Source organism: Neurospora tetrasperma (assembly GCF_000213175.1).
Source record: "Neurospora tetrasperma FGSC 2508 unplaced genomic scaffold NEUTE1scaffold_81, whole genome shotgun sequence".
Classification (NCBI taxonomy): Eukaryota; Fungi; Ascomycota; class Sordariomycetes; order Sordariales; family Sordariaceae; genus Neurospora; species Neurospora tetrasperma.
The window spans coordinates 6,938,567-6,961,746 of record NW_009799179.1 but is presented as its reverse complement, the minus strand read 5'-3'; the positions used below and the strand labels follow the sequence as shown (position 1 = coordinate 6,961,746).

At 50.3% G+C, this 23,180-nt stretch overlaps 9 protein-coding genes across 9 annotated transcripts; 4 read left to right on the top strand and 5 right to left on the bottom strand.

Annotated features, from left to right (window-relative positions):
* Positions 1–961: 961 nt before the first annotated feature.
* Positions 962–5,181, bottom strand: NEUTE1DRAFT_73314 (uncharacterized protein; the record flags this gene model as incomplete). The annotated part of the gene is made up of 7 exons (XM_009858390.1): positions 962–1,209; positions 1,280–2,343; positions 2,443–3,538; positions 3,603–3,714; positions 3,778–4,434; positions 4,521–4,974; positions 5,095–5,181. 7 exons carry the CDS (start codon positions 5,179–5,181, stop codon positions 1,116–1,118), a joined length of 3,564 nt encoding a protein of 1,187 aa, XP_009856692.1.
* Positions 5,182–6,078: 897 nt separating this feature from the next.
* NEUTE1DRAFT_92009 (uncharacterized protein) lies at positions 6,079–6,905 on the bottom strand (the record flags this gene model as incomplete). Its single annotated transcript, XM_009858389.1, has 3 exons — positions 6,079–6,344; positions 6,414–6,719; positions 6,792–6,905. 3 exons carry the CDS (start codon positions 6,801–6,803, stop codon positions 6,255–6,257), a joined length of 408 nt encoding a protein of 135 aa, XP_009856691.1.
* Positions 6,906–8,227: 1,322 nt separating this feature from the next.
* On the top strand, positions 8,228–8,673 carry NEUTE1DRAFT_150467 (uncharacterized protein; the record flags this gene model as incomplete). Its single annotated transcript, XM_009858388.1, has 2 exons — positions 8,228–8,388; positions 8,471–8,673. The coding sequence occupies 2 exons, from the start codon at positions 8,228–8,230 to the stop codon at positions 8,511–8,513; spliced, it is 204 nt and encodes a 67-aa protein (XP_009856690.1).
* Positions 8,674–10,721: 2,048 nt separating this feature from the next.
* NEUTE1DRAFT_96979 (uncharacterized protein) lies at positions 10,722–11,645 on the top strand (the record flags this gene model as incomplete). The annotated part of the gene is made up of 2 exons (XM_009858387.1): positions 10,722–11,279; positions 11,344–11,645. The coding sequence occupies 2 exons, from the start codon at positions 11,043–11,045 to the stop codon at positions 11,458–11,460; spliced, it is 354 nt and encodes a 117-aa protein (XP_009856689.1).
* An 839-nt stretch (positions 11,646–12,484) lies between these two features.
* On the top strand, positions 12,485–14,127 carry NEUTE1DRAFT_133557 (uncharacterized protein; the record flags this gene model as incomplete). The annotated part of the gene is made up of 3 exons (XM_009858386.1): positions 12,485–12,719; positions 12,818–13,165; positions 13,213–14,127. The coding sequence occupies 3 exons, from the start codon at positions 12,485–12,487 to the stop codon at positions 13,986–13,988; spliced, it is 1,359 nt and encodes a 452-aa protein (XP_009856688.1).
* A 652-nt stretch (positions 14,128–14,779) lies between these two features.
* Positions 14,780–15,562, bottom strand: NEUTE1DRAFT_96978 (uncharacterized protein; the record flags this gene model as incomplete). Its single annotated transcript, XM_009858385.1, has 2 exons — positions 14,780–15,191; positions 15,255–15,562. The coding sequence occupies 2 exons, from the start codon at positions 15,324–15,326 to the stop codon at positions 15,096–15,098; spliced, it is 168 nt and encodes a 55-aa protein (XP_009856687.1).
* Positions 15,563–17,780: 2,218 nt separating this feature from the next.
* NEUTE1DRAFT_119053 (uncharacterized protein) lies at positions 17,781–19,231 on the top strand (the record flags this gene model as incomplete). The annotated part of the gene is made up of 3 exons (XM_009858384.1): positions 17,781–17,945; positions 18,061–18,299; positions 18,360–19,231. The coding sequence occupies 3 exons, from the start codon at positions 17,925–17,927 to the stop codon at positions 18,736–18,738; spliced, it is 639 nt and encodes a 212-aa protein (XP_009856686.1).
* A 36-nt stretch (positions 19,232–19,267) lies between these two features.
* NEUTE1DRAFT_126456 (uncharacterized protein) lies at positions 19,268–20,965 on the bottom strand (the record flags this gene model as incomplete). Its single annotated transcript, XM_009858383.1, has 2 exons — positions 19,268–20,350; positions 20,432–20,965. 2 exons carry the CDS (start codon positions 20,963–20,965, stop codon positions 19,268–19,270), a joined length of 1,617 nt encoding a protein of 538 aa, XP_009856685.1.
* A 731-nt stretch (positions 20,966–21,696) lies between these two features.
* On the bottom strand, positions 21,697–23,176 carry NEUTE1DRAFT_150461 (uncharacterized protein; the record flags this gene model as incomplete). The annotated part of the gene is made up of 3 exons (XM_009858382.1): positions 21,697–22,444; positions 22,542–22,855; positions 22,932–23,176. The coding sequence occupies 3 exons, from the start codon at positions 23,038–23,040 to the stop codon at positions 21,899–21,901; spliced, it is 969 nt and encodes a 322-aa protein (XP_009856684.1).
* Between the last annotated feature and the right edge of the window lie 4 nt (positions 23,177–23,180).

Genomic DNA, 23,180 nt, shown 5'->3' with positions numbered 1-23,180 from the left:
ACTTCTCAAGGAATTTTAATTCTTCGCGGCGTTCCACGAACTCAACAACTTAGTGTTGCTAATCTAGTTACTGTCATGGTAGAAAGTCGACCAAGACTATTGTTGCACTTTATGTTACTAAAGACACAATACCACAACATGAAGAGAAGTATTTCAAGGCTCAATGGGATAGATAAAAGCCTTCACACGCTCTTGTAATTTCTTGTTTCTCTGATAATCACCAATATTTTGCACCAATAACCCATCCGAGTTAGCAGGAAACTGAGCCACTAAGACACTCTACCGCCGCATCACTGCGATAACGATATATGGCTAGTTGAAGTGAGGTGTCCCTTCACTCTGTATCAGCACATATGCTTAAAGAGAGTCGTTCTTGTTTTGTCACAATTTCCAGGTTGTGGTCAGGAGTCCCCACTTGTTTATGAACCCAGACAGTTTGAACCTCAAGTATGTGCACATTTAGCACGTCAAAGATGACCAGCAGAGGATTTAGGGCCTTTGACCTTGAATTCCAGAGATACACGAGTTTAACGAGTTACTATGGTTTTGTGTTGCAGTCCACTTTTCTCGCAACTCCAAAGATCAAGACTATGCATGAGCATTTTAGGGCGGCCTATCTGGGTTGCGTAGGTTGTGAAGGTGTCTCGCCGTTGAGGTTATGGTCACTTCTATATGAGTGATGTGTGAGGTCACTTTTGTTGGTTATGGAATTTGGATTATTAATAGACTAAGTGTTAAGATTGTCCTGTACTGTAAAGTAGAGCAGAGAACTTTGACTAAGTATGCTATGAAAATGAAGAGAATAATTCCGCTAAGAAACGGGTGATGGACAAAGAGACCTTGGGTGTGGTGACTGTACCGAGACGGGAAACGTCGTGGTTGTTGTTGAAAATTGACCAACTTTCCTGCATCTAGTGACACCGATGTGTGATATGCCATTGCCCAAGCTCAAGTAAGGAAGAAGCAAATGTGATACACACGTAAAGAAAAGAAAAGAAAATGAAACTGACGAGATCAGAAATGAAAGGATGAAGACGAAAACTCTCAGTAGAACAGGACCAAGTTGCGACAACATGCTAGCCCAACCGCCGAATATGACATGACTGTAATTCTTGTCATCCACCAACCGAGGCTGAAGGCGAGGCAGGAGGCGTGGTCCCATGAGGTGTATTTTCTCCTGATGAGAAAGTAGACCGGGCACTGTGGTAGCTGTGGGCACATTAAGATTGTTAACAGTGTCCCTTTTGCCTACAAGTAAACACAAGAACCAAGTACTCACCTGCTAACAGTAGTGTACTGGGTCTCAGCCATCGACACAAACGACGAACCCGACGGCTTCTTCGAGTCAGTACCTCTATAATGTGCATCAATCTCATCTCTGAGACCCAGTTCCGTGACGGTGTCCTTAAATGTCACTTTGGTAGGAGTGGGCAGGCCGTGCTCCGTCACCGTATCCACCGCTGGCTCGATTATGACTTGTGGTAGCTGCGGCGTCATTGAGCGCTTCATGTTTGAGGTGGAAGCCGCCAAGAAAGGTCGTTTGGATGGACTCCAAACCTCCCCTGAAGGGGCACGTGGCCAGGGGTTGAATCCCACGTCGAGATTGCTGAAGCTACCGTGGATTTTCTTCCTAACTTGTTCCTCTGTTGGCTCATCTTGGCGCTTTGACGAGGTTTCATGAGAAATGCTGCTTGAAGTCGTGCCTTGCCCAGTGTTGTCTGCAATTGATGCCCCGGATATGTCTTTTACGTCTTGGTGCGGTTTGAAAATATCCCTGATGGCTGGCTTGTAACGCTGTCTGAAAACGTGAAGAGAGCCACCCGCATCAGCACGATACGGCTTTGCCATGATAACAGCAGAAACAGGCTCGTTCTTATCGATGACTATTGTGGTCTCGGGGGTATCAGCAGTTTCAATGGGAGCGCTCCCAGCCCGCGCGCTCTCGACAGGAGCAATGAACATTTCGTGAGCTTGCTCAGTGGCACTTGGTCCTCTCTTCGCAGGCCTCTTCTTCTTCTTGGTCACCTTTTTAGACTCATCTTGCAAGGCCTGCGTGGACTTGCTTTCAGCAACAACAACTGGAGCCAGCTGTGACTCCTTCTTTGCAGCTTGATGTGCATCATTCTCCTTTTTCTTCTTTTTGGTAGGCTTCTTCTTGCCTTTTCCGTTTCCGGGCAAGTTCTGTTCCTTGTCTGCTTCCTTGGGCTCTAACATGGGTGGGACACCATCTGTCAGGTCCGAGTTTCTCTGAGACGCCTTATCTTGGATCATTGGTGCTTGGGCGAACCACTGAGACGGCAAAACTTGCCTACCGGTCGGTTTGTACCGTATCACTGTTCCAGTCTTCTCGTCCAAGTTTCCGGATTGTCCCGAGTTCCGATTGTTGGGAGGTTGAAGTTGCTCAACTGACCCTAACTTCATCGACGTCTCCTAATCGCCGACGATGTGAGTCTCATGATGTCCTCTGCCTTCCTGATAGATTCCAGCCTGTTGGTCTTCGCCGTTCGAGCCCTGCTGCGGAGCGGAAGCTCTCTCTTGCTCGAACCGGATTTCCTCCGATGTACTACGAGATGAAGGTAATCTCACCGGAATTCTGTGGGAGCTAGAGAAATTGGTGCTTGAGGATGGTAACTCCTCTTGCAGTAAGCATACTTCGGTAGGTTGCTTAGTCTGCGCATGTGAACATTCTCCTTGGTGATGCTCAATTTGTGAATGTCCGGTCTGATCTGATGACTGATTGGCCATTTGCTCCGCCCGTGGTCCTGCCGACGGTCCCATCCGCTGTCCAAGATGGATGGGCATATGTCCGTGTTGATGGGGGCCACCAGGATGAGGTCCATGCGGGGGTTGCTCGGGCCAAGGGGTATAGACCATCGGCATCCTAGGCTGATGATGAACAGTCGGGACTCCTAAACCTTGTGGCCACAAATGAGTCCTAGGCGGTCCTGGAAGGGGTGCCTGTGGCACTACCGGTGGCACTGTTGGTAATCCGCTGCCAAAGGGAGGCGGTGGGGGATATGTAGGGACGACGTGGCTAGGACTGGTGTAAGGCATGAGAGCAGGGTGGAAAGAGACGGGCTGAGCAGGATTGCCTGGAGCAGGCATCCTGTAGGGCGAAGGAGCAAGGCGTTGGAGTTGCTGGGGGTGCTGGAGATAAGGGGGGTGATGCGGATGATGGGGATGATATGAAGATGCCAGCATACTCGAAAAAATGGTCGGGTTTCCTCCGACGAAGGGATCAGTCTCCGCGATAAATGGATGCCTCGAAGTTCTGGCCTTGCGCAAATCGGCTGAACCGCCACTGCCATTATAGCCAGCCTTCTGGCTAGAAGTGATAGAAGGTGTGCGCTCATGGAGCTGTGCAGTTTCCATAGTTGGTGGTAGTCCAATTTCAGCCTCGCGTTGCTGAGGTTGACACCGCCAGTGTTTGGTGACCCAAGGGTGCTCGAGCTGTAAACGGAAAAAGCCGGTGTCATCTTGAACTTGGGCACCATTGCCAACCTTCACGGCCTTCACCGCATCTTCTTCCTTCCTGAAACTAAATCGCGAGTCAGCGTAAGTATTTAACCGTTTCCGTGTGTTTCAAGTATGCAGATACTCACGTAACATATGCAATAGTCTTACTGTCAGGTTGCCATGAGGCTCTGGAGCCCTCAATACTCCCGAATCGACGGAGATAATCCTCAACGGCTTTCAGTTTGCTCCGCGCGGAAACTGTTTTCTGGACAAGGAAAGCACGAACACTACGATTCTTCCTACTGCAAGGATTGCACTCACAGGGTTCCCAGACGGCCTGAAAACCCATCTTCCCAAGGTTAGGACATTGAGCAATAGAGTTGGCCACTGGTTCCTGAGCGCTGGTGTTGCTGCTATCCTGAACTTGTTTGTGATGCTGCCTGATTGGGCCATGTATGGGATCATTCCGCGAGTGAGACCATCCATTTTGGGGCTTCTTGTCGGTTCCTTTTTTCTTCTGTTGGCCTTGTGCTTGGGGTACCGAGGCGGGCTGATTAGGAAAACGGCCAGAAGTGATACGATCGCGAGTTTGAGTCTGCGGGCTGGCATTTCCAAGCTGAGATTTGCTTGGGAAAACGATTCCGGTAAGGGGCACCTTAGTAATAGTAGTAGAGGATTTGGATAATGCTGGCATTTGCTGCGGGATTTTGTTAGGAAGACGAGATGGACCTGCGATTCCCGTCTCGACTTGGAGTTTGCTGAGTGCAGACTTTGGGATTGGGCCTGACTTTGACGCTTTGTGTTGTATTTTGTTCGCCTTCTGGACATGCTCGCTCTTGGTTGGAATTTCGACCTCGCTGGTGGCAGGTTTGTCGCAAAAGTCCGAACTTCGTCTTATTGAAGGGATAAAGTCAGGGGCCGTGGCTTGGATTGTTGCTGACGCGACGCGTGCGAAGGGATATAATATTATGGGAGCGCCTATAAGGAGTAAGTTGGAAAGCTTTATCTCGTGCTAAATTATCGAAGGAGGAAGGCCAAGGGGTAGTAGTGAAGTGTGAACTTACCTTGACAGTCAAGCGGAAGTGTATCCTCTGGAGGGATGGTGGCCATAGTGCTTGGGGAGGTCACAGCCATAATGTCTGGGTTGCGATAGTAGTGATACCAGTACTCCAACTGGTCACAGAAGAAGACAACGCAATCTTTCGGGAAGGTAACACCGTGGGCGTAGATGTTATCCCAGTCAGAAGGACCGAACACCGACATAATATCCTTGGTAGTATCCCAACAACTCAGCCTGTAGCGATTTTGTTCCCAGGTGAGCCAGCTTTCGACCCACATGCAGATTTGATTCTCCTTGAGGAGTCGGAAGACCACCTCAAGGAGGTTAGAAGCGCCTTTGTACCACAGATCGATAGGGTGGAAGTACTGGTGAAGGTCCTCCCAGTAACAGGGATTAGTCATGCCTTCAACATCATCGGGCTGAAGACTGCGAATCTCTGCTGCAACTTCCTGGATCTTCTGAGGAGACCAATTGCGTGGTGTATCGCGAGCGGGCAACTCATGTTTCAAAGCAGGCTTGCCTGCATGAAGCGAAAAGGCGCACTTCGACCCGGACGGTAAGTATGTGTACAAGCTGACCTTTGGCTTCTCGGTTATTGGAGTCGGGGCTGGCATCTTGTCGGAGGTGAGTACAAGAACACCTTGGCGGGTAGCATGTCGAGCCATTTTGTTGAAGAGGGGTTAGCTGGAGGGTGATATACCGCAAACCTGGCTTTTTGGCGACCTAGACCAGATTCCGCTGTGACGGATAAGTAGACCTGGTGACAAATAACCTTGTTTTCAGATCAATCAGATTTGCAAGGGCCTTTGCCGACGAGCAAAGGTTGCCGGAAGGAGCTCAATCAAGCTCAGCGTTGGCGGGGTAACGGTTTGTCAAGAGCTTGGTATGCGCTTCGCGAAGAAGGCTGCTTGCAACGAGTTGACCGAAAGTATCTTTGTCGGTCAGTTGCTGCGACGGTAGAAAGACTCGCTGTCCTATGTTGATGGTGTTCAGACAGAACAGGCGACCGTGGAAGGTTGTTCTGGGAGGAAGAAAAAGGGTGGGCGGGAAATGGTCAGCGCTGGGGTTTTATGTTCGAGGACTGCCCGTGCTCTGCACGAGTGAATGGGAAACTGTTTTCGAGGTGAAGTGTTGTTGACCGGAAAATGAGGCGAGGCCGAGCTTCTGCCCGAATATTCTACCGGCAAACGTATTCGTCGAACATGCTGCCGCCAATTTTTTCATGCCCGACATTACCGTTCCCGGATTTACCACGCACGAAGACGGGGAAGAACGCACCGAACCTGTGCAGGACGATAGCATAAAAGTTTGGTTGAAACCCTTTCCCGCAAGCCCCTCTAGACTAGTGCCATATTGCTTAGCCATCTCCGTCTCCTTCTTCTTGTTATTGATGGATGCGGACATGGCATTGCGCAGATGTCCAATGTGTGGATGCATTGATATCAGTGCTGATATCCCTTCATTCGATCTTTGCTCATGACAGTTTTAGCCCAATAACGCTCACCATGTCATAAGAAAGAAAAGAGGCGATCATCCATTGACAGGCTTGCCCGGTTACTTGGAAAGACTTCTTCTTGCTTCATTCAACCACTTGGTATCTATAAAGTAAAGGTGCTTCGGTGAGAGGAGCACGGACAACAATGCCGATTACATAACAGACGGGGAGGAGAGGAGTATCTTCTTGATAAGAACAGAATTGGAAAAAGGGAAAAAAAAATGGGGATAATGCGCATCAGCATTAGTTTTTCTTGGGGAGACCCTCCAACAACTTGAGAATGGCAGACTCGTTGTCGCCAGTGAAAACCTTGCCGTTGTTCCAGTCAACCACCTGCAGTGACAAGTAATCTGGTCAGTAAACTGCCTAGGTATGTGCTCAAGGCGGAGGGGGGAGACGGACAATGGGTCTATTGAGGTTATCACCGTTCTCCTTGAACTTCTTCAGGGCTTCTGTCTCATTTTGGGCATTACTGATGATGGATGAAATGCCCGTCTTGCCCACATAGTCCAACATGGTTCTGAGCTGTTCAGTGGTGGGTGCCTCCTCGGTGATGTTGAGCTCAAAGTCAGACTTCTTGGCAGGCGCATTGTCGGAAACAGCAGCACCTGAGCCTGCGGCTTGCTTGAGGAGAGTGGCAATCCTGATGGATGCAGGGTTGCTCGCCTTGTGGAAAAGAGTGATGGTGTCAAGCACCTTGGGCTGGAGCTACATTTGCCGGGTCAATGTACTGTCTTGCTGAATTGTAGCTTTTCGGCAGCTGTACGTCGGGCCACTTACAAACTTGAACATTGCGGATTTGAATGTTTAACAGTCCCGGGTGGAAAAGTGAAAGATATCTTGGAGTGGACTGAGAGGCTGTTGTTGATGATCTTGATGATTAGTGTGTTGTTGATGTGAGGTCTTCCGTGCAATCGTCTGGGTGACGTCCACGAATGGAAACCTACGTTGCCCCGGCAGGCAGGCTTTCTCGCTGCCCTCGGACGGGAGCTTGGGCCACGCCAACGGCGTTGACGGGAGCCTCAACTCGGATTGCCCAATCGGGATGAAATGTGGAGCCCAGACTAGTCCAGAGGTAAGTAGTGTAGGTACTGAGTACTGAGGTGTACTGCGTACGTCTTTGCTGGCATTTCATAAGTTAGCACGGTGAACTGCAAAAGTGGCGATAACTTTGTTTTCCGTACAGAAGATGGGCGGTGTTGCTCAGCTCTGATAACCTAAATAATGCAAGATGGTGGTGCCACGCTACCAAGTGTCATGCCGCCAGAAGTGTAGTGTACATAGAGGTATTTATGATAGGTTACAGCGTTTGCCAACAACCTAGCCAGCTGTTGTAACATAGTACACTACGTTGGGTCTGTGCCGTCGGAGTGTCTGTGCCTTTTCATCTCAAGAGGGTTCGAAACATCATCGAATCACAGGAACAGCAGATTTCATCTGTAAGCTTCCCTTTTCAGAGACTACAGGTACAGAACTGCCAACTGTACCTAGGTATCATGTCATGGCCAGATTCACGCTCCCGTTTGTTTCAAGGCTCAAGTTCCGAGCCAAGTTTCACCTCGACTGCCCTACACCTCAGACCTGTACACAGCAGAAAAGGGAAGATGGCGGTATGACACGGGTACATACCCCGGTAATCTTTCCTTCCGGCCGTGTCCTTCGCTTCGTCTCGACTTATTGACCTGGACAGTTCAGAGGTTAGGTTTCTGAACTCTCTGGACAATGGCTTAGGTAGACCTGCCCTCCAAGTTTCCATTCCCCACCCCACCAAGTGGGATTTCCCGCAGGCCCGCCTGCCGATGAAGCGCCTTGGCGCCCCTTCCTCCACGTATCCCAGCGTTACGATCAAGGTGCTGACGGTACCAACAACTCTATCTCTTCCGCCTTCTGCTGCGCACAAACGCTGTGTTGTGGCCGTACAGGCGGGTACACACGGCGGGATTTGTGGTGGTTCCAGTCTAGTTCCTGGATTCATCTTGTTTATCTATCTATGCGCAGTAGGGGTCGATAGATACGGTAAATATAGCATTTTTTCAATTCCTGACAATTACCGCGTTTTACTGCACTTTCGGGGCCCGTGCGCCAGTCCGTGCCCAACATCCACATCTACAGTACTGCAGTTAACTCTGGTTAATCTTTTGCCAGTTAATCCATGGAATCACTACATTTCTCAATACCGACTCGTGCTTTAGAATCGCTACTCTCGCCTCAACACCATGCCGCCCCATCGTCAAGCCCAGAATCAAGCGATCTGGCAAGAGTTTACCCTCGTCGAGAACCCTGGTCGGATTTCCCAGTTCGCCAACTGCCGTCACTGCGATTACCGCGCTGCTGCAAATGTCACCCGTCTTCGCCAGCACTTGCAAGAGTGTGAGGGGTATGCCATCCATCGAGTTTAATAACAAATCGCACATCGCGATGATATCCGTCGCTATGCTATATCTCTGACTAACTTATAGAAGGCTAAGGTTGACCTTTATGCCACGGAAGCAATCCTTCTGATTGGTAGAGGATTTGCTCTCTTTGAGAGCAGTCCCATGAGGGTATTCCTCTATGCCTTGATACCTCTCTATACCCCGCCGAACGCCGCAGCGATCCGTAATGAATAGCTGCCTAAGATTTACTAGTTTATGAAGATTCAGCTAAAGACTACTATTGTCGACCCCTCTCGCCTCATTAATATCTTCTTTAATGAGTCTGACGATTATACTAGCCGTCGTATCATTAACATCTCGTTCGCTATACCCAACGGACTATCATTCTTCTGGGCCAATAAAGACTCTAGTATCACTGAATATACCTCCGCTAATCTCGCCGCCGTCGTTGCTGCCGCCGTTGATGAAATCGTGGGCGGTCAGATAGCAAAGATCAACGCGTTTATTACGGATACGTGTAATGCAGCGCGGCGAGCGACTCAAGACTTGATATCTGACAACCGATTCCGCCATACCTTTGCCGGTCTCTGCGACTCTCACGGGCTTCAATTGCTGATGAAGGATATACTCAGTTTACACTGCTTCAAGACCATTGCTCAGCAAGTTAGCTGCTTAGTCAACTACTTTTGCGCATCGAAATTGCAGCTGTCTCGATTGCGTATATTAATGCTGGTGCACTGCGGCGGCAAGATTATTGTCCTACTGGCAAGGTAAGTTATCATCCCTCTATCATTCATTTAGTATAGGATACTAACCAAACTAGTGTGATTACTCGATGGGGGTTACAGTATAGATTAGTCAGATCTATCTAGCGGTCGTAGCCTATACTGTAAACTTTTGCTTGTCAAGCGCGTCTCGAGCGATAGTATAACGATGCCCCCGAAGTCAAAGGCGCTGCTCTTATACGTTACAACTAAGTGCTTGATATTATCGAGAATGCGTACTTCTGGTATAGTGTTGATACCCTCGAGCGCTTCCTCTCACCACTTCACGAAGCACAGATCTCATCAGAAGCAAACCGCGCATACGTTAGTTACATTATCAGGAGGTAGATTTTAGTCTGGGATAGCTGGCGAGAGCTCTAGCTTACCATCCCCGCCCTAGACTGGCAGGAGCTGGAGCGTCTTTATATTATAAGAAGGACCAAGCAAGTGAACCCCCTCAACTAGCTTGGCTTCCTTTTACTACCAACTACTACCGCAACGGTAATTAAAGCTATTCGTCCCCCGGTTCAAAGTATCCAAACTATGGCTATCAACTACCTTCAGCAGTATACTCATTACTTTGACCACCCGCTCAACTGTATAATCGAGGACTTCTTGAACTTCAGAATCAGGGAAGGGATATATATACTATACGCTGACGTATAGGGTCTGAACCTCGAGCCCAAGCAGTTCTAGGCATACTTTATGGACTGCCAGTCTGTTATAGCGCCTTTTGCAGTGAGGGTATTTAGTACGGCTGCCAATAGTGTACCGTATAAGCGAGCCTTCTCCGCTATGAACTTTCTGGAGTCTCCCATACGTAACCAGTTAATTGGCGAGTACATGGATCAAGCCGCCTTCGTATTTATGAACGGCAAATACCTTCATAACCTCGATACCTCATTTGCTGGGTTAACGTACCAAGAGAGAGAGGTACGACTTCTGAATATTGAGGATACTCTATATGCCAACATGCCAGCAGACATCGCAGCCGAGCCAGTAGTGTAAACAGATTACCGCATTTGGGAGCAAATCAACAGACTGCCAGTCTAATTATCCACGTAATAATCCATATTTGGGTGATTCTGTGCGTTTCCAGCGCTAATCAGAGTCTGGATTACCCTGATTTACACTCTGGAAATGAGATTCATGGTCACATGACCGGTCACATGACGGTAAAAATGGAAAAGAAATCCATTTTTTCCATTCCGCTACGGTAAATTTCCATTCCTGACCCCTGACGTGTAAAACAGATGCATCCCTAATGCGCAGTAGTGTAAGATCGATCTATCCGAGTTTGTCGGGCAAAAAGATGCAATACTGCAAATACTTTAGCGCACTTTGGCTTCCCCGCAATCATAGCGCCCTGTCGATCAATGACGTAAATGACTGAACCAAAGCCAAAACACGCAAAGGAAGCACCAGTGGCGCAAGACGACCCGATGAGCCCGATGTTGTCCGCCTGTCCACTGCAGCGAGGCGTCGCATCATTACGTACTATACCATAACTGTGATCCATCATAAAATTCATACATCCGGGCAACTGCCCTCCACTGAGCTTTACGTGATGGACAGACAGCCCCGTTCAATGTTGAACTGTGGACGCCGAGTGGTCCTGGCATGACGTACAGTTAGTGGACCCCAATGACCAGACCAAACCAGCAGGCGTCCCTCCCTCTTGTTGTCTTGGAGGTTTGGGGAATATAAGTAGAAGCAAGTAACCGCAGTTCAGGTTGTCTTTGTCTTATTCCGCATTCATCTTGAACAAGAGCGTTCACAGCATCATCAAACATCAGTACTACAAGCATTTGTTTATGTGCAATACTCCAGGATTCAGATTCCCACCAAACGTACAGTTTCAGCAACACCCCAGCAGCAGAACATCGAGCAACATGAACTCCAACGTCGGAAACGCCCAGGTCTACGAGGCCGGAGACCAGCGCAACCCGAAGCAGTCCGAGATCGAGACCCCCGACCGCTACAATGAGGGCCAGGCTCATGCCCACAGCAACATGGACTCCAAGGACGAGAGGTCAATCAAGAACCGTCTGGCCGCAGCAGAGGCCGCCGACGACTCGCATCAGGACAGCAGAGAGACACAGTTGCACAAGAAGGACCCAACACTCCCCGTAGGTTTAACTCTATTCAATGACCGTGGGAAACAGGCAGGCTAATTTCCTTAATCGTGGACAGGCAAAGGATCACGGCAACGAGCCATCCCGAGGTGCCAAGATCGATGCAGAGATCCAGGCAGAAGAGGAGGAGATCCTAAAGAAGAAGGGCGCGAGCTTGCCAGGGCAAAAATGGTAGATAAAGACGAGGGAAAATGACAATTGTTGGTTTTGTTTTGGGTGGGACACGAGCAACGACTAGGCATTGTTATCATTAGGGGCATCGCCAGCATTGGGATAGGTATTGCGGCAGGTAATACAACGAACAGCGTTTTGTTAAACGAACAACACCTTTCACAATTCAAGGTGGCATTTTTCGCGTTGCCTTTTTTGAAATATGAGACCAGTACTGGTTAGGGATTTCACGTTGTCTGAACGGCAAGGGCTACGTAGTCGTTCAAGGGAGCGTATACCTCTTCGTGTTTATGCATATTGTCGTGTTATTCTCAACTTTTCCGCGTCATGCAAAGTGTTGCTGGCTGTCATGAAGCAGCTAATGTTAGCATTCAGCGGGTTTCACATCCTGGGGTTACACAGGAACCGAGAGCTTGCCTACAAGCAAGCAATGAAACGTTAGTTCGAAAGATAAACCCTACAACAACTTTGCTTGCGTGTCCATTAGCAAGATCGACACGTCCGTAAGTAGAAGTACTCCCAGGCGGCAGGCCTGCCTACCGGCACGAGGTATGGAACCATCAAGGTCCCCGTCGTAGCCGTCAAGGTTCCCGACCTAGCCGTCAAGGTGACTTCAGTATCATACGCAAGGAGCAGATTATCGCGTACCTACTAGTAGTATCAATGGACGTACCTTTGCTGGATCTTGGGTGAACAAACAAAGGCATGTGCGCTTTCTGTGTTTTGCTTTTTGCCCACAATCTCCAGTCAGATTTCCCATTACCTCTAAATTGTATGGCAACGTCTCTCGAAGACAACTTCATAGTATAGACTGATTTTCACGATTCCAAGGAACAAAGGTGGGGAAACGTCACAGTGATAACGACCATTATGCACAAAATAACCCCTCTTTTTACTTGACCAGAGATATACACTCATCCTGCTAACCATACCACCGCCCTCTAGGTTAAAGAACACTTCGGTCATCTTCACTCGCCGCAACCTCCCTCAACTTCTACAAGCCAAGCTCACTTTCCCCTACCTTCGGGATGACCCTTCGCGTAGTGCCACCGTCCAAAACCTTCACGGTGCACTCCTCCCTCCTCTTCGACCCCAAGCAAAAGGCCTTCAGGAAGAACATCTCGATAGAAGTTGATCGGGACACCGGCTCCATAGCTAATGTCTACGAACGTGATGACGAAGATGACCTTCGGCTTCAAATCCATGCCGGAGACATCGACCTAAGAGGCGCCGGCAAGTGCGTTTTGCCGGGGTTGGTGGACAGTCACACCCATGTGTTTTTACATTCCTATACGTAAGAACACGCGCCCTCTTGTTTTGTCTTCTGATCCCCTGATCCTACCTCGACGTTACGTTCAAAGTTCTGCACATTACTGACTCCTACGCCTACGGGGCGCCTACGGCTACTAGCGACCGCCCCTCCATAGAACAAATGCGCGATGCTTCTGCTCTTGAACGCATTATCCGCGCCACCTCTCACGTCCGCGCCGCCTTACTCGCAGGATTCACCACATACCGGGACCTCGGCACCGAAGCCCTCGGCAACGCCGACGCGCAGCTCCGTGATTGCATCAACCGCGGGCTAGTCCCCGGTCCCCGCATGTTTGTGGCCACCGACGCTTTAGCATCCAACGGCTCGTACGAGATTCGACGCGAGAACAAATCCCTTTCGGGATCTGGCGGCTTGATCGTCCCCGTGCCTCAGATCCGTGCGATGGCGTCGACGGCGTACGTGCTGGCGTCCGGCGTAGAGTAGGCGATGGCGCGGACATTATCAAATTCTACGCCGACTACCGCCGCAAAGTCATGCGTTTCCCCGGCCCCGGGACTAGCAATACTTCCAACCAATCCATTCTCTTCCCGCCCGATGACCCGCGCAGGCGTAACCCTGCCGTACCGCTCTTTGGACAGGACGAGATGGACGCCATTGTGCGCGAAGCGAAACTAGCGGAACTTCCCGTAGCCGCGCACGCAGGCGAGACTAAAGCTGCGCTGATGGCGGCGAGGGCAGGTGTGACGACGGTGGAGCACATGTTTGAAGACTCGAACGGGCTGCTAGATGAGACCCTAGAGGAGATGAAACGTCAAGGGACGATCTGGGTGCCGACGCTGGCGACGGTGGAGAGTGCCGCGCCGCAGTTTATGGAGGATTGTTTGGCTGCTGTTAGAAAAGCTGTCAAGGCCGGGGTGAGGGTGGCGACGGGCGGGGATACGGGGGTGATTGATCATGGGCTGAACGCAAGGGAGTTGGAACTATTTGTTAAAGCGGGAATTCCCATTGAGGAGGTGTTGGAGATGGCAACGGTGGGCGGGTGGGAGGCGTGTGGAGGGGAGTTGACAGGGTATCGGTTTGGCTGGTGGGAGAAGGGGTGTAGGGCGGATATTATTGCGCTGGATGCAGATCCTAGAGAGGATGAAAAGGCGCTGAGGAAGGTGGGGTTTGTGATGAAGGATGGGAAGGTCTGGAAGCGGGATGGACGGGCGGTTGATATGATCACTGTCCCGGAGTTCCCGCCGTCCATGGACAATTGATGATCCAGGTGAAAGGCCCTGTGTGAATTGAGAGTAGTGTAAGAGGTGATATCACCACCGGACAGCCCACGACCGTCTGGGACTATATGCCAACAATCTTTAGAAGAATAGCTTCGAAAACATGTAAGGGTGGACGGAAGAATGCTTCGATGACGATGTTCGTAGTAAAACCATGCTCCATCACAAGCCAAATCTGCCTTCTCCAGTATGACAATACCATGAATCATGTTGCTATGAACTATGTACATCCCAAAACAGTGTACACTACCGGGAGTACTTCGTGTACCAAGCTAACAAAGAAACCAGCATCGGACTGTGTGTGTCCAACCCATATCCAAGCTGATAATTTCATGTACATGGGTGTGACCGGCTGCAGTCACGAAGAATGCGAAGATTGTGGTGGAGAAGCAAGCAAAAAAATATTAATTCATAGATAGACTCCAAAAACTCCCTCTAATGCTTCGTAGAAGACATACAAATGTGCCGAGCCATGTAATGATTAGGCAGGACAACACCAGCTCTCATGGCAAGTCGTTTTGCTCCCATCCTCCTCGCCCCCCTCTGTCTCTATAATGTCGATAAATATGTGAACGAATGAAGTCCTGGTTGACTTCGAGATAAACAGATCGATTGCCGTTCACTGCCATCCCATCCAGCGTCTCATCGGGTAATCGTCGGTGACGTGGTAATCGTAAAACGGGTATGGTATGTGCGTAAAAACGTGGTCGGTGAAAGCGCGTATGTAAAATGATGGTATGCGGAGTGTGAAAGTATTTGGCTCCGAGATTGTTGATTAGATATGAAGTGAGATGTTGTCGGTCAGTCGGTGAGAACTGTCTACGTGGGTCAAGTTCGTCGGATTTTCCCATCCATCCCGGGGTCATCCCGTGTCCCAGGGGTTGCCAATCCGGGATACGAGTGCAGGTGGGACCGTTTGCCAGGAAAGGAATCGCCGAAAAGTCGTTGGATGCCATGATGGTGCTGGATAGCGCAAGGGCGAAAAATGGAAGGCCCCAAGAGGATCTGTTCCGTTGGGAATGAAGATGGTTGAGATGATGTTTTGAACAGCCATGTTTGCGGTCACAGATTGCTCTTGAAACGGCCCTTTCATGACGAGGCAATCACGACATCCCCGAGGCAGCGGCCATAACTACAGCATGCCTCCTTTGGTAGGTCACCCCTGAGGATAGCATCGCGCTTAGCCTAAGCAATAGAGTCAGCATATGTGTATGTAAGTGGACAGTTTTTTGGAGCAAGGAGACGTACATCTGGGCAGACAATAGGTCTTGCTGAAGCCGTGGCAATGAGTGAGAGGGCGACGAGGAGTTGGAACTTCATTTTGAAACTGAGGACAGCGAGTGACTGAAGGATGCTTCACGAGGGTGACAAGACAGGTATGGTATATATATAAACTGGTCGGTTCGCCGAAGATAGCACGGTTGGACCAACTATTGCTGGCAGTTGTTGTCGTTGGATGTGGATGCCGAGCGGGAACGAGAGATGGCTCGCTTGTGGCGTGAGGGAAAGCGGATTAAACAAGAGGAAAATGGGAATAGATTTCTAGCCAGACTTCGAAAAAGCTCCTTAAGATTTCTTTTGAAGGGATCATGCATACCGGCGAGGTAGTCGGCGAGATATATAAGTCCCAAGCCCCCGTGGCCCCGTGGGTGCTAGGATCCCGGCCGGGGTGGCCTCGGGAGAGAACATGGAAGAAAAAAAATGAGGGCTGGTTTGAATGTGGACTTCCACGGTGGACCATTTTCCACACAATGGTAATTCAATTGATGAAGATCGCCCAGGAGTCCAGCATCTACAGCGGGTACCTCAGCACTTGCTGCTCCCTGGCTTGCATACAGCACATAATGTACAGGCAACTAGGTACACCTCTGCCGGCATTTGAAAGGTTAGCGCGGTGAGCTGCAAAGTGGCGATAACTTTATTTCCCATACAAAACATTGCTTCGCGAATCTGGAATTCTTTGAAAGTTTTGAGGTGGCGGTACCACGCTAATAAAGTATATTCCGGTAGAGGCGTAATCCACGCTCCATCGAGGTGCCTTGTTCGGGAATGGAGACATGTTTTTTCTTCACCTGAGAGATAAGGAGGTGTAGAGGGGATTTTGGGGTTCAGGGTGCTGCATGGGTGGAGGGATGCATGTTGGTTCACTCTAGCGGGCCGCACGACGGATCATAACCGAATTTGGACAACTGGCCTCGACCTGCTTTTTAAGGCGTAAATAGGATTTTTCTCGTGAAGAGTTCGTATGGATGACTGGCATAGTTATCCGAGCCAGCGGCGTTGGCTGTGGCCTATCGGTTATACGTATTGACTGGTGCCCCATGGTCTCGACACTCTTCGTTCTCGGGGGTTGTAATCCTGATACTGATGCGTACATGCGCACACCGCATTCCACGTACTGGTGCCTCATTCGGCAAAGACGGAGGTGCGGCGCGGGATGTGCTGCTCTGTGTCGATATGGACAGAGGAGATCGGCGCAGGAAGCGATGGAGGGGATAGAAAGGAGAGAACATACTGTCTTCACGCAGTCGAAATCGAGCAGCATCTCGATGGATCTCAAATGAATTGCAAATCAGCATCTCTTCATGATCGGGGTCGCCGTCACTGTTCTGGCAGGTCCCTCCGTTACCTCCAAAGGAAGAGGAAGGTCGAACGGGATCGTCAAAAGGTCGGACCCCAGTCCCCAGATGACGGGATAAAAAATATGGAGAAGACGCCGGCCTATATTATTTTGGAGGTGACGATGTGCAGAAGTCTTGACATGAAACACGCTGGCTTGAGCCGCAGCTGGGGTTTAAAATGGATTTGGGGAATTGGAGTGGCTCCTAGGGCACTCCCTCTGCACGCACTTTATCTCGAGAGTATTTTGTCCATTCTCAATCTTGCTTTTTGCATCGACTTTCAGCACTGTGAAGACTACCTCTAGACCATCGGCATTTGAGATACAAGTATGTTTCTCGTGAATAGACTTTCCTCCTTCCTTTCTCAGATAACAGCTGAGAGGAGCGAACAGTCGAGAAGCCCCCTTTGACTGATCATGCCCGGGGTGAACATTGGCCAACTCGTAACGAACCAAACTGTCAACTGTGGGATTCAAGAGTACCAAGCAACTAAAACAGAGTACAACAAAAATAAAGAAATCAAACGAATTGAATCATATCAAATAAACTAATGTCACATCAATAGAGGCAGAAGTTCAGTCTCGCTCGTAGAAGAGGGTTAGGGTTCACTCTGCACATTTTCGGCTGCTCCCGCCCTTTCAAACTCTCCAGTCTGCCTGGTAATTGGCACTGAGTCTGTGCGCTGGAAGCACATGTCAGGAGCTACCAACTTGAACTGAACCGATTCCGCTGAGCTGAGCTAAACTTTATCTCGCTCTAGCCACGTCCAACGAAGCTCGAGCTCCCGATCAGTAAGTGGCTGGAGATACGATCGGGATTAGCGTTCAAGCCACAATTAATGACGTTGATGAATTACAGATCCTGGCATTCCGGCGCTTCAGCTTCCCTGACGAAACTCCTCAAAAACCAGCAGCAGCAGTACAGCGACAGCCCACCTGCCAGGCACTGTCAGTCGACCAAACACGTCACACCTGTCCCGCCGACCTACCTACCCACTCAACGCACTGCACTGCCCACAGCAACCTGAAGCTTGCAAGCACACGACTGCCCAAGCCAAGGAAGCTTCAGATTGGCAGCGGACCTCATCTCTTTGCTGTGACCTGTTGGTATTTCTTCCTGCCTCCTTCACACCTGAACCATTATTTTTCCGCCAAGCTCCGGCACCATCGCCAACACCAACCCAACATCAATTCACAAGACGATAGTCGCGCACTCGGTCGCAATACTACATTCAGTCATTATACCAAGACACTGATCCGAACACGAGAACTCGCGATTCCCCATCACAACCGTCAAGATGACGCTTTACTACAGTTTGGTATGTGTTTACTGTGTCCTTCGCCGTGGCCACCCGCATCACGTCACGTCGTTAGATAGAGAGGACGATACGACGATGTTCATGGACAGAAGTGGCTGACGCGATTGCTTTGCAGGTCTTCATGCTCCTAGTAGCAGAGATGTCCATCTTCATGCTGCTTATAGTTCCTCTACCCTTCACCATTCGCCGGAGGCTGTTCACCTTTATCTCGGAAAATCCAATCATAGCCAAGCTACAATACGGTTTAAAGATCACGTTCATATTCATCCTCATCCTGTTTATCGACAGCGTGAACAGAGTCTACCGTGTGCAAGTCGAGCTTGCCGCTGCCACCGATGCCTCCAAGGGCAACGCGTACGTACACTTGTTGTTTTCTTCCCTTGTATGCAACAGACAACTGACCAAAATCAACAGTGCTGCCATCATGGGTCACGAGCGTCTCGAAGTCCAGGCTCGCAAGTTCTACTCCCAGCGCAACATGTACCTTTGCGGCTTCACCCTCTTCCTCTCCTTGATCCTTAACCGCACCTACATTATGATCCTCGAGGTCCTCCGTCTCGAGGAGAAGCTCAAGAAGTTTGAGGGTACCGACAAGGACACCAAGCAGTCCGAGAAGCTCGCCATGGCCGGCGATCCTGGTGAGATCTCCCGTCTCAAGCGCGAGATCCAGCTCCGCGACCAGGACATCGAGACCCTCAAGAAGCAATCAGCCTCTCTTCACCGCGAGTACGACGAGCTCGCTGAGAAGTACGGCCGCACCCAGCAGGATGATGTGCCTAAGAAGATGAAGTAAACGGGTACCACGCTTTCCTCGGAACCTAAAGGAACTTTTGCTCTTTCGTAATAACACAGAACATCATAAGCACAACGTCGAGACTTTGTCGCTTGACGCAGTGTGGACTTCGAAAGATGGATCATGGAAGAGGGAAGGGAGGTAGAGGGACAATGATAACTACCGTCGCTCTAACAGGAGTTGGGTGTATGGTCATACATACCGTGGTGGAGATTCAAAAGGGATGCTCGGTTGTTCGCGATCGAGCAGGTTGTGCGTCTACAAGGAGTTTGATAGCTTGTTAAGTATACCGTGAGAATGGATTTCGGAAACCGCTACTTTCATACCCCAGATGTCGAATTGGTAGAAGACTGAGAATGGAACAGAACGAGGTTCTTTTTGCTTGATTTTGTGTTGGTACAACCATCTCCTGTCCATTCCCAGTCTAATATGTGTCAGCACTGATCTATGTCTACCTACCTTGTATTACAAAGTCATATATATCTATTTCCACAATAGCCACTTCCAGCACCTCCACAGGTGACGCTGCTCATGTCCTCCCATAATCTAACAAATCAGGAAATAGTATTCCATTAGCCATAGCTAAGACCTTCCTCTCCGTCTCCGTCCGCGCCTCCTCCTCATCCCACGGCAACAGTCCCATGGTTCTCAACCCATCATCACCACCGGCATCATTAACATCCTGCACGCCCGCCCTTCCCATATGACTACTCTCATCACCTGTACCACTCCCACTCCCACATCCACTAGTACCACTATCATCTCGCAAGTGACTATATGGACCAGGTCCGTTCACCATACTTCGCACCCCGCGGTACCCGTACCCATAAGTCCCGTAGTTTTCGTGCCCCTGGTGGAAGAGCGCTTGCCCGCCTCCACCGAAGTCAGGGCCGGGCCTGCCGAGAAGGAAGGCCTTGCGCTGGCGGGAGAGATAGAGCGCGTTGGTTTGGGTCAGGGGGCAACAGGGGAGGTAGAGGGACAATGTTTGGGAGATTTTCGGGTTTGAGTTTGTGTTTGGGATTGGATATGGGGGGTTCTTGCTCCTTGTGATCATGCTGTGTTTTTGCTTGTGGTGCCGTTTCTGCCTCTGCCAAGGCCCGTCAACAACATGAATCAAATCCGGATGCCAAAGCACGTAATCACCCGGTTCTAAGCGTGGGATGGTGACCAAACTGCGCTCCAGCTGGAGGTGCGGGTGCAGAGTCGGGTTGATGTCTTGGGCATAGCTGGGGAGGGCGCCATGGAGGATGGAGTTGTGGGGGTGGTTGAAGAGCCACGGTGAGTCTTCTTCTTCTTCTTCTTCTTCTTCTTCGCCAGCAAAGGTGGTGGAGGACGTAGAAAAAGGGTCCCGTTGGTCTTGCTCGGAGTGGGCTAGGTTTGAGGATGAAGGGACTGGGGACGCGGAGGGCGATGGAGAGAAGAATGGTCGTAGCAGGAAGTAAGCTGTTGCCAGTTGGGGCATGGGGCAGACTTGCAGTGAGTCTGAGTCTAAATCTGAGTCCGAGTCGGAGGAGATGGGGCTCATGGCTAGAAGACCTTGGAACATGCGGAAGATGGAACAGGAACCGGTGCCCTGGTAGAGGTCGCTTGTTGCTTGGACGCGGGAGGAGCTCTAAGTTGGGAAGGGGGGATATCAGCCTAAGTTCCAAAGTGTCTTTGGGGACAAGGTGAAAGGGGTGGATTTGATACATACCTCCCAAGGATCATAATCCTCCCAACGCCCACGGAAAATATCCTTATACGTCCCTGCCCGTCCATACCCATCCGGCTCCCATCTCTCGACACTACCATTGTCGACATGGGCGCTAGGACTGAGTCTGTTTTCATCACCGCCATACGTTGTTGTCGAGATCGTTCGTATCCGCACACGATCGGCGTATGTGATGGGAAAGTTCGTGCTGACCATGGCATTGGGGTCTTCAGACTTCCATATTCCCATTGCGAACTTCTGCGCGGCTATGACATTGGGATGCGCCCTGGCTTTGATCTGGGCTGGACTCCAGTAGAGCTCGTAAAGTTGGGGGTCTCTTGTTGGCACTGCTCGCATGCCTGAGTTTTGGCTGAGGTATTCGCTTGCTTCTTGTCTCCAGCTGGTGGCTGTCTCCTTTGGAACCACATTTCGGATGATAGCCACCCCTGATCTTCGTAGCTGGGCGAGGAAGTCTTGGGATTGTTGGGGATTTGTGATGTTGGAGAAGCTGATTGTTGGAACCACTTTTGACCCCATAGAGGAGATGTAATCAATCTCTTCGTCCAGCCTTCGTAGTAGCCGTTGCCATGCTGATGTAATTGCTACTTCATTGCCTGAAGCTAGTCTCTCTTTCAGAAGTGTGAATCGTGGTGGCAGAGGAACGGGATCAGGGTATGAAAATGACTGCACTTCGTGCTCTTTCTCCCAGTAGACATGAGCTACCGTGTTCGCAGTGATGGGATACGATTGAAAAGACATAGCCATGATGAGCGACGAAAAGAAGGAAAATATGAATGGAAGACATATAAAAGACAAAAAGAAGTGCCACACTCGTAGGTATGTAGAGAAATGAGACAAACCGGGGAAGACATGCTCGAAGAGGTCTGAATGAAACACCGCACTTTGACCGCACTTTATACTTCTCGTACTTATCTGCCCCCGCAAGTGCCGCTCGTCTCATTCCCATTGTGTGTTCAAGAAGATACATATCACCATCAGCCGTATCTCTGGCCGGAGCAAGAGTGTATTGTTATCAAAAACCTTATCCACATCCGGTCGCTTCGCGAACCGACTTGAGAGCATGGGGCCCAGCAGGGAGCCATCCGCAGCTACGGGCCGTGAACGCCGAACATTTTCATCTAGTGAGACGTTACTAGCGTTTACCAATAGAAGAATTCCGAACGTCGAACCCACCCAATGGTGTTTCAATTTGGCAGCTAAAGTTTGGTTCGGCTAGGTTCGGGTATCTTGGTGTCAACACCTCGCACTTACACGGGTATCTAGTCGCAGTAACGCATAAAGGCAGGGCTGAAGGAGGAACAACTTTCCTGTACCCATGCGACTTCGAGCCCTCTTGTAAAAGCACTGCTGACTGTTCCGAGATCCGTGGTAATGCGGTTCAAGACTGGTGCTAGAGCTGGCCTAGCTTTCAAGTCCCCGCATTGTCTACACCCCAGAGACGCCTATTTCCTATGCTTCACTCTCGAAACTGTGTTTTGTGCGTTTCGAACGTCTCACGGGCGGCTCTGGATCGTTGGTATCGTCATCAACGGTCTTCCTCTTGGTCTTTGGGGGCGTCACCTTGGCGACGCTGCTCACCGATGGCTCGAGATCAAGGGTAGCACTTGCGGCTGCTATATCCCCACTTTCTTGCCGCATGAGAACGAAAGCTACACGTTCAATGTCAATGGCTTTGACTCCAAGCCGTTGAGATAACGCTTGAGATTTCTGGCACAAGGAGTTGTATTCCTTAACGTTATACTTGAGGGGCACCTTTTTCCCGTCTCCGCAGAGCCAGTAGTAGGCTTCATCGGCGAAAAAGATGACATGGTCTGGGTCATGCACTGCCAGGAGCAATGACGCAGTAGCCGGGCCGATACCTTTTAGCTTGGTCAGGATGCCTAGGGCGCCGGATATGTCTGACCTGTCCCGATACTGCTTGACGGCATCTTGTACGGTTGTCTGGACCAAATTGGGATCATTGGACGACACCAGTTTCATCAGAGTTGGGCGGAACTTGCCATGACGCCTAGACCAAAAGTCAGCGGCTTGCAGCAAAGTGACATTGGGGGACAGAAGGAAGGTAAGTGCTTCTCTCGGTAATCTTGCTCACAAGCGGCCCAGTGGGGGCATCTGAAGCGAGCTCTAGAGATGGTGTTTGCAGGCCGCTAAAAATGGCTGTGGCTCTCCTTCCACCGAAAACTAGGTAAGCAAGACGATAGGTGACGCCCTTGAGACTTCCAGGAATGTCTGGATAGGTGGTAGGGATCAGAATGTGAAAGAGGACGTACAGCTTCCATTCGACCAAAGTCTTGACCTCATCGACCCCAATGGATTTGGTGTCTGCCTTTTCGGGACCAAATGCCGTGACTGATTCACCATAGCGGTACTCATCCAACTCTGCCAGTGTCTTCTGGCCTGGTTTTGCTATTTGCAGGGTGTCAGATAGGGGATTACATAGTATAGCCAGGGGGGTTGAAGATTTGGAGGGAAGCCACCATACCTCCCTTGTCCCGCGAGATGGCTTGGATGCAGGCGGGATATCTTCCGAGCACTTCATTAAAGGCAGCAAGGGAAATTTTGGCTGCAGATAGGGGAGTTGGTTTGGCCATTGCGGCTCTTCGTCGTTGTTGCGGGCCAAGCTGTGATGCCGCGGAAGGGGGTGGGGGTCACAGTGAGTTATGAGATGTAGTTCTAAGTGACACTGCAGCACTCAACCGTCTTTGTAAAAGGTGGATAGACGGTCCGGACT